Source organism: Fundulus heteroclitus, unplaced genomic scaffold (assembly GCF_011125445.2).
Source record: "Fundulus heteroclitus isolate FHET01 unplaced genomic scaffold, MU-UCD_Fhet_4.1 scaffold_127, whole genome shotgun sequence".
NCBI classification, from domain to species: Eukaryota; Metazoa; Chordata; class Actinopteri; order Cyprinodontiformes; family Fundulidae; genus Fundulus; species Fundulus heteroclitus.
In genome coordinates, this window is record NW_023396539.1 from 358877 (window position 1) to 367807 (window position 8931).

Sequence of the window (8931 nt, forward strand, 5' to 3'; positions counted from 1 at the left end):
GATATATGTCATCAAAAAAAAAAAATTGCACTCAATATATATGTATTTAAAAATACTCAAAAAATGTGTGTCTACTAATCATTTTTATATTAATTTCTATGTTTGCTCTATAAGTTAATTTACAATGTGCTCAACATGTTAAACTTTTATTTATTCTTTTCAAATTCTAGGCTAAATCCTCTTTCATGCTTACATTTCAGACATACCAATATAACAAGTTCTACTTTTTCATCCTCCCCACAGCGGTTACCTCTCCCTGAACCATACTTTTGTACTTTAAAAAATATAATGAAGTATAGTTATAATCAGGTCCGTATGCCCAAATCTGTCCTCTGCTTTGTGCCTTTTTATTCCTATAAAACAATTTTCCTGTTCTTCCACATGTCATCTTCTCTGCAATTCTTTGTGCAGTTTTTGATTGATAATTTGTTTATTCTCTAATTTTATGTACAGTAAACTTCTCCCTCAAGTTGATTGATTGCAACGATTTGTGTTAAATAGTGCCAATTACTGTACAGGAGTGAACAGGTATTGTGACATGTCAATCACCCCCCCCCCCCCACTCCGCTTTATAATAGACCAGGGGTCTGCAACCTTTACAATCTAAAGAGCCATTTTGCCTACAGTTAACCTGAATTAAAACTTGTTCAGAGCCATAAATGTTGCCTGCCCTTTTGAAGAAAGACAAGTTCTAATTTTTGACAAAGGTTTACTGAACATTCTTCTGCACTCTGTTTTAAAAACTGTTTTTCTCCTGCACTGTTACACCCTTATCACTGCTGCACTTTATATTGTAATGTTATCTTATTTAATTGCAATCCCATTACATTGTCGTAAACTGTATGCATCGAAATTTCGATGCATAAAGTTTGTCTAAGTATGTAGGAAATATGTTGTCATCACTAAAAAAGTGCCATTTTAGGTCTATTTTGAGGTTTAAAAAAAGAGGATGGACGGGATATTTGTGGATAGTGATGAAAAAAAAATCATATTTTCCAACATAATGAAAAAATATACATTTTTAATTAAATATTATTGGCCCTTTTAGCATCATTCTGTTGTGAAAATTAAAAGCAATTATTCCAAGAAAAAACTGCTAAAACCTGCATTTATTATCATCATTACATTTTTAATAACATAATAAAAATATTATTTGTTGCCAAAGTTATTAAGAGCCACTGTGGACGCTCCAAAGAGCCACAGGCTGCAGACCCCTGTAATAGACCAATGCATTCACATTTTAATCACAAGATAACGCATTCAGGTTACGGTTGTTTATTCGGGGCTAAATTAAACAATAACAGCGGAAGCTTCCTCCCACAGTCCATGACCCTGACTGATAGTGGTTACTGTTAAATATCAGGAGGATGTGACCGTGCGTGCGTGGGTGTTTGTCCTGGGCGTCTCTCTGTTGCCCTGTTCCGGCCTGGCCTGGCCAATGGACGGCCGGGTATTAGCCCCGTGCAACTCTGTGTGTTTTCCACCAGATGGCGCAGCCGACCAGTCTCCGCGGACCGGGTGGCAGAAGTCGCTCAAATAAAAAAACCAAGTCATAAATGCCATTTCTCTGTTCATGTAACATTTTTATTATCGAAGTAAAAACTGTAAACAGCTTTCTTGTCGCGGCATCACATGGGGAAGCCTGTATGTGTGAGTGTGGAGGGTGGTGGTGGTGGTGTGTGTGTGTGTGTGTGTGTGAAGGGGGGGGGGCGTAAATCGTTTGTAAACCGTTGTTTCTTCACTGTTTCTTTTCCTATTGCTGCTGTTGCGCATGGCTGTGCTACATCCTCCCCAGACTTCAGCCTCGGGGCGACAGTTCACATTAGTCCCTTCCGACAGCTCGGCTCCTACATTCACACGTCTCGTTTCAAGCCGCCTCTACACCACCTTGTCCCGGTGGCTGTCGCTCAGTCTCTGCAAGCCGTGGCTCTCCTCCTCCTCCTCCTCCTCCGTGGCACCTTTGAGCTCACCCGCGGCGCTCTCCTTCCTCCCTCTGCGGAGGAGTCCCAGGTGAGCCGCGAACACGGCCAGCACCACCAGGAGAACCGTGCACACTATGATCCCCACCAGGCCCCCGGGCGTCACCGCCGAGGGCCGCCGGGTCGGCTCGGGTTGTGGGACGCCGGGTGACGTGGGGATGCTCGGCGTGGAGGTCGCTGGCGAACTGTCCGTGACCTCGCCGCCGGACTCCACGCATTTGTACTCGTCGACTAGCTTGAACCCTGGAAGGCAGGAGCACACGTAGCTGCCGTACGTGTTACGGCACTCCTGGTCGCAAGAAGAATATTCGCACTCGTTAATTTCTATGCAGACGGTGCTGTCTTTCCTCTCCTCCGCCAAGTAGCCGTCCGGGCAGAAGCACTGGAACCTGTCGTGGGGGTCACACACCGCCAGGCACTCCTCCCGCCCGCAGTGCAGTTTGCATTTGCTCGGCTCCTTTTCGTCCACCCGGTACCCCTCGTAGCAGGAGCACACGTAGCCGCCGGCCGTGTTGACGCAGTGCTGCTCGCACGGCGCGAGCACGCACTCGTCCGTGTCCACGCACGCGCCATCGACCAGCCGGTAGCCCTCTTCGCAGACGCACCTGTAGCTGAGCGCCGTGTTCACGCACTTGAAGTTCTCCCCGGGACACTGCCGCTCGTCCGCGCACTCGTCGACGTCCACGCAGGACCGGCCGTCTTCGGCCAGCCGCAGGCCGTGCTCGCACGCGCACCGGTGCCGGGACCCGTCCGCGAGGCAGCTCTGCTGGCAGCGCAGCGCCGCGCACGGGTCGTCCGCTCCCCCCGCCGTGCACGAGACGCTGTTCACCGGGTCGACGGTGTGGCCGGGCGGGCAGTAGCAGAGGGGCGCGTTGCGGCTGTCCACGGCGCACAGGTGCTCACACCCGCCTTCGTGGATCTCGCAGCTCCAGGGCGCTCGCAGCCACTGGCTGAACGAGCAGATGTATTTGGTCTTAGATGGGAAGCGGGTGGCGACGGTTCCAGGCGGCAGAGTGGAGGACAGCATATCCTCCACCTCGACCCCGTAGGGAGTCCAGTAGATGACCGACTCGTGCGGTTCGTATGACAGATTAGCGCAGGGCTCCGTGAAGCTGTACTCACAGAGGAAGCCCGCGGCGGGCTGGTCGCACGGTGCCTGGCTCCATTTGAACTTCTCCTCTCTGCTCACGGAGACGCAGCGGGCAGCGGAGCAGCTGCTGTCGGAGCCCGGCAGCCAGTTGGTGAAGTCGTTCCCCGCGTCTTTGGTCACCCAGCGGAAGCCGCGGAGCTCCTGCGAGGGGTCCGGGCAGCCGCTCGGGCGGTGCAAACCGATCCAGAAGCTCCCGGTCACGTTCCCCAGCAGCACGGAGACGACGTCGTTTGACACGGAGGTGCGCACCGTCATCAGGTGACCGCCGTGGTCTCCGCAGAGCGTCTCCGCTGACGCGAAAGTGCTGGGATCCCGGAACAGGGTGAAGCACGCATTCCCGAAGCAGTAGCCGCTACTCCGCTCTGTCCTCTCAGCTTTCCCCAGGAGGAAAACCAGCACCAACACAGACAACCCCGCTACAACGTTCATGTTGGAATATCGGCTGTGTGTCCCTTTAAGTTCTTGCGCGATCCAGTTTGTATGGAGAACAATTTAGGTGGTATTTATAAGCCCCTAACTCCATATTAGGGCTCAGCGGAGGAAGGAAAAGACTCACTCCAAACTCACCACAGCCACACTTACGCATGATTTTCACGCGTTTACGCACAACTGGGGCTTTTCCCCCACTGCCCCTTATATGCCATGGCCCCTCCCAACCGACCCCCAGTCTGCGTTGACTCTATAGTATGGCAAAGCATTTGTGTAAATAGTTGAGATCCATTATCCATCACATCTGTCACCTCAAATGCGTACTTTATGACTAACGGTTAGTAGTTGGAAAAAAATACAAAATGAAATTAACCCAACGAACTGGAAAGGAAATGCTAATGTGAAGTGGGAAACTGGCCTGGTTCATGGTTTTTGAGTGAAATTTGAGTTGACTCCAGTTAACTATTACAATTAAAAAAAAACACGATCTAACTTGTCATGCTATTAGTTATTCTAGGGGTGAACAAGTTCACTTGTAGAATCATAAAAGCTTAAAGAAAAATGTGCAAATCTTAGGTGCCATCAGTCGACTGCTTAAAATTTTAGCGCAACACCTTTTGCTCATTAGTAGAACTGTTGCTCCTTACTGCAAGGCAAAAGAGCCAACCGCTGGTAAAAAGTGGCACGGAAATATTTTTTTTCTTTTGCACTATTTAAAACAATACTTTGAGCCAGTTTGTGCAGATGCGTAACTGCTGGATCTTAGTGGGAAACAAAACCGCTGATTTGAAGACTAGTGAATATCTACACAAACCACTTGCCATACACATCAAAGCCCGTCACTTGTGTCAGAATGAGTTTTTTTTTTTATTGTGGGGGAGAAAGTCAATTCTCTTCAGGGGTTTTATGGATATCAAGCTAAAAAGGTGTATTCATTTTTTTTTGTATGTTTATTTTAACATGACATTTTGAAGACATGTTTAGTTCACCTTCTTCCTATACAGAAAAAAATTAATTTTTTTATTTTGCCGCCCCGTAACCCCGAGTTCAACCATTTTTCTTTCCTAGTTTTTTCATTAAATCTTATCAAAACCCAATAAAGATACACTTAAGGAGAGTGGTTTTATTTCCCTGTTTTCCAGATGAAATATACACATATGGAAACGTACACAACTATGGACAACTTTTCATCTTTATTCCCCTTTTCTTGAATGACTTAAATTCATAGACATTTATAGACATTTCTAGTGGAGAAACAGTGTAAACATGATTAAATATAACGAGGCTTGCCGTAAGTCTGTCAGACCAGATGTTTGCAGCTGTAATATAGCAGCACAGTTTTAAATTTTTTCTTTTTTTTTTTTTTACATTCATATGAAGATGACCGGTGAGGATCAGCCCGTTAAACAGTGAAGTTATACGTAGCAGCAAACAGACTGTACATTCTGAGTATTCAGAAGAACTCCAAGTGATGCTGGTGATGTTCAGTTCGCGGGTTGTTTGTCACACAGAGTGAATCTCTTTTGCACAAATCAGCCCAAAGTTCGCCTTTTGACATAAATACTATCTTATATTTAACCCACATGTCATCAGTCCGCTCTGTTTCCATGCTGGGTTGCTTGACGCGGTCCTCTCCCAATGGTGATCAGATCTGCCCTGTTTGTGTCAAAGGTCCGTAAATCCAGAGCAAACGTCTGAGGCAGCTGACAGCAGCAGCGGATTTTGTTCCTTTTTCTACATCCAGTGCCTTTTGTTTTTAGCTTCACACTAAACGTGACTTTGTCGGAGGATTAAAACAGGTTCAGCTTCACAAACACGAGGGAGCGTGGCGTGGTGGAGAAGCAGGACTTTCTCCTGACTGTACAGTACCATTACTCAGGCTGATCAGAGCGTCTTCTGGTTGAAAACCGATATTTCCTTTTTATGGCGCACAGAAACAGCTTTAATTCTATCGTTAAAAAAATCAACAACAACTACAAAGACCTTATTGCTGTTCATTCTCGCTTCTCTCGTGTGTTGGACGGCTTTACGGTGTGACCTATAAAGTAGCTTTGGGGTCTTTTCTGTCTCCGACGGCAGACACCAGCGCATCAGATCAGAAGAGGATATTAGAGATGCACCGATCAGTCCGCCCGAGATCAAAATAGGCCAATTTCCACATGATCAGCTCTGGTCAGTAATAGCTTGTTAATAAGGCTTATGATATCATTAAAGACAACAAAGCTAAAAACTCATCTTTGGTCTACAGATGCATCAACTAGGATGTGCGTTGATGCTTTTTTGGGGTTTCATAACAGCCAGGTGTGATGGTGAGGAGCATGCCTTTGTAATTTTTGTCTTTTCTATTTAATCCAAAATTACCTTTATCATTGAACTCGCTTACAGCTCCAACTTATAGAAATTGCTCCAGTTGGTAACAAGTAATTGAATGAAGTTAATCCAACTTCATTTGTTCAGTTTATATGTTGTCAAGTTAAACCATCATAAATACATGTAAGCTGGGTAAACCTAATCCATTTGTTACTGGATGAAGCAAATCATTGAGGTTTAAGGCAGAGCTGCGTTCTTCTTGCACTTGGTTTGGGGTTTTAAGAGAGAAAATCGGGCCTTTTCAAGCAAAGAAAGAAAAGGCTGATCGGTGCATCCCAACTGCGCAGGCGCCGCGCCCTCCTCAGACTCTTTGCGGCTCGTTTTTAAACGGCTTGTCGAAGGATAACCTCTTGTAGGTCTCCGTCGTGATCTGCTGCAGGTAGAAAATGTCTATGTCCCTGGGTTTTAGGGAGTTCAGCGTCAACCTGCCGCAGCGTCTCGCGGCGGTTCTGACCACGCACACCAGCAGCACGACGCACAGCCCCAGGAACACGGTGATGCCCAGGACGCTGCCGGTCTTGACGTAAGAGGGCACGGCGGCCGGCTGGAGGCTGATCGGTGTGCTGGCCGGAGCGAGAATCGGAGGAGGTGACCCCGATGCCTCCTCCTCCCCCTCCTCCTCCTCACTTGCCCCCTGCAGCCGGACACACTTTTCTTTCCCCTGCAGCGTGTAGCCTTTCCTGCACGTACACCTGAAGCCGCCGAACAGGTTCTCGCACTGGTGGTCGCACATCGCCTGGGCTTCGCATTCATCGATGTCGTAGCAGGTGGCCGTCCCCTCTCTGATGTCCAGGATGTAGTTGTCGGGGCAGAAGCACTGCTGCATGTCCTTTTTCTCCAGATCCGGATTGGGATTACAGATGGCGGGGCACTCTCTCTGGCAGTCCCGCTCGCACATGGTGGGGTCTCTGGGGGAGACCCTGAAGCCCTCGTTGCAAACGCACTGGTACACCCCGCTGATCTTGTCACACTTCATGTGCTCGCACAAGCTGCAGATCGATATGTTTACGCACCTGCCGTCCTCCTCAATAAAGTCATCGGCGCACCGGCAATCGTACCCTCCATCCAGATTTACGCAGTGCTCGCCCTCCTCTATGCAAGGGTCGTCCGCGCACTCGTTCACGTCCTCGCAGCTCCGCCCGTCCGCCGCCAGCTTGTAGCCCCTGGGGCACCCCTGGATCTCTGACGGGACACCCGTGGGCTCCGCGCAGGAGATGTTGTTGTGATGGAGCGAATGCGCGGGCGGACACATACAGGTGTTTGCTGTTTTGTTGCATTCGTGATCACAGCCTCCCTCCAGGACCTCGCAGGTCCACGGAGCCTGCAACCAGTGCGAGAGGCACAGATACTTGGAGTCTGGGTAATGAGCGTTGCGCGGCACCACCAGGGCCAGGGTCCCCGGTGGAAACGTCTCCGAATCCAGCACGACAAAGCCCCTGGATGTGCTGTACGTGACAAAGTTGCCCCCTGCGCTCTGAACGGCGCTGCAAACAGACGAGGGGTCGTACAGGCACAAGAAGCCGTCCAAGGTGCTTCGGCACGGCTCGGACAGCACCGTGACATTGCGCCCCCTCCCCCCAGACACGGCGGTGCAGTTCGGGCCACCGTGCAGCCAGAATCTCCCGCTGACGTCGATCATCAGACGCTTTAACGCCGTCATCTGGTCATCAGCGCCGGACTGGACCAGCTGTCCGTCCGATTCTTGGCACTCTCTCTCCGCTGCGTTAAAGCCCGCGGACCGCTGGAAGAGGCAGAGATCCCCGGAGCAGCGAGCGCGCTGGGAGGCGGCAGCTTCCTGCAGGAAAAGCCCGCAGAAAAACAGCGTCGGAGTGATCAGATTCATGCTGGCGGAAAAAAAGAGCATGGCTTCTACTTAGGACCTGCGGTCGTATCGACGGTTCTGATCGGCGATCCAAAGCTGAAACAGAGTCTGGCGGCTCACCATAGCTCCCATTTATACAAGCCTCGGAGTGTTTGTTCTGTGCAGGATCAGGCAAGGAAGGAAGTTCCGCTCTGGCCAGAATGTGGAGCCGTGGTCAGATTGCTCAACCCCCACCCCGTCCAGAGGCCTTATCTCCACTGTATTGCCCATCAAAACACACAAGCCTACACACATTTCCACAAACACGCACACACACGTCACAACGTGTGCACGCTCAAATGCGCGATTTTTTTAATTGGATGACATATCCAGACCCCTAATCACCTTTCACCAAAAACCACCCGGCAGATCCGAGCCTTCTCTGTGACTGTACGGCCAGATGTCATGGGAGGAGAACTCATCCAGAAAGAGAGCTCTGATGTCAAACTAGGAGTTCATCAGGAATATCCCACTCTGATCCAGTCTGATGGGAAACTCACGGGCTGGACTCAGTCCCAGTTGGGATCGGATTAAGAGCAGAGAAAGTGAATAAAGAAACTCAAGTTTATGAGTGATGAGGATGAAAGGGCTCTGCAGTCACAACAGCATTTTTCTTCCACAAATAGAAATATTTTGTCAGTTTACATATTTTCAATTTCACATTCAACTATTGTTGATGAACAGTAGTTGACAGCTGCTGGTGTCATGTGGGTTTTCTGAAAGGCAGTGGAGGTTTTTACACCAGATGAAACTGGAGGCCTTCTAATGCGTTTCTTCTTTGGCTTCCCAGTTCACAGAATATTTCCCCCAAAGTGTTGGAGAACATCCATCCATCCATCCATCCATCCATCCATCCATCCATCCATCCATCCATCCATCCATCCATCCATCCATCCATCACGTCTATCCCTCATGGGGTCAAGAGGGGTGCTGGTGCCTATCTCCAGCTGTCTTGAAAAACATCCAGATGTTTTTCTAAATGTGAGATATTATGATTTTGACCTTTGAGCTCTCCCACGGCGGCCGTTGTCGCCCAGGCTCTCTGCTGTAATTAATCGTGAACTCTAAGCCTAACTGAGGCAGGTGAGGCCTGTTGTTCCATAGGCGTTCTGTGTTTCTCGGTAACGACCCGGACAAGTCGC

General features: G+C 49.2%; 2 protein-coding genes across 2 annotated transcripts; both read right to left on the minus strand.

The window, feature by feature from the left end:
* Positions 1–1724: 1724 nt before the first annotated feature.
* On the minus strand, positions 1725–3815 carry LOC105923195 (thrombomodulin). The gene has a single exon (XM_012859090.3). The coding sequence runs from the start codon at positions 3556–3558 to the stop codon at positions 1879–1881; it is 1680 nt and encodes a 559-aa protein (XP_012714544.2). The 5' UTR covers positions 3559–3815; the 3' UTR covers positions 1725–1878.
* A 917-nt stretch (positions 3816–4732) lies between these two features.
* Positions 4733–8148, minus strand: LOC105923196 (thrombomodulin). The gene has a single exon (XM_012859092.3). The coding sequence runs from the start codon at positions 7790–7792 to the stop codon at positions 6230–6232; it is 1563 nt and encodes a 520-aa protein (XP_012714546.2). The 5' UTR covers positions 7793–8148; the 3' UTR covers positions 4733–6229.
* Between the last annotated feature and the right edge of the window lie 783 nt (positions 8149–8931).

What these genes read in the sequence shown, in the direction of transcription:
- LOC105923195 (XM_012859090.3), bottom strand. Translation starts at nt 3,558, where the DNA reads ATGAACGTTGTAGCGGGGTTGTCTGTGTTGGTGCTGGTTTTCCTCCTG.
- LOC105923196 (XM_012859092.3), bottom strand. Translation starts at nt 7,792, where the DNA reads ATGCTCTTTTTTTCCGCCAGCATGAATCTGATCACTCCGACGCTGTTT.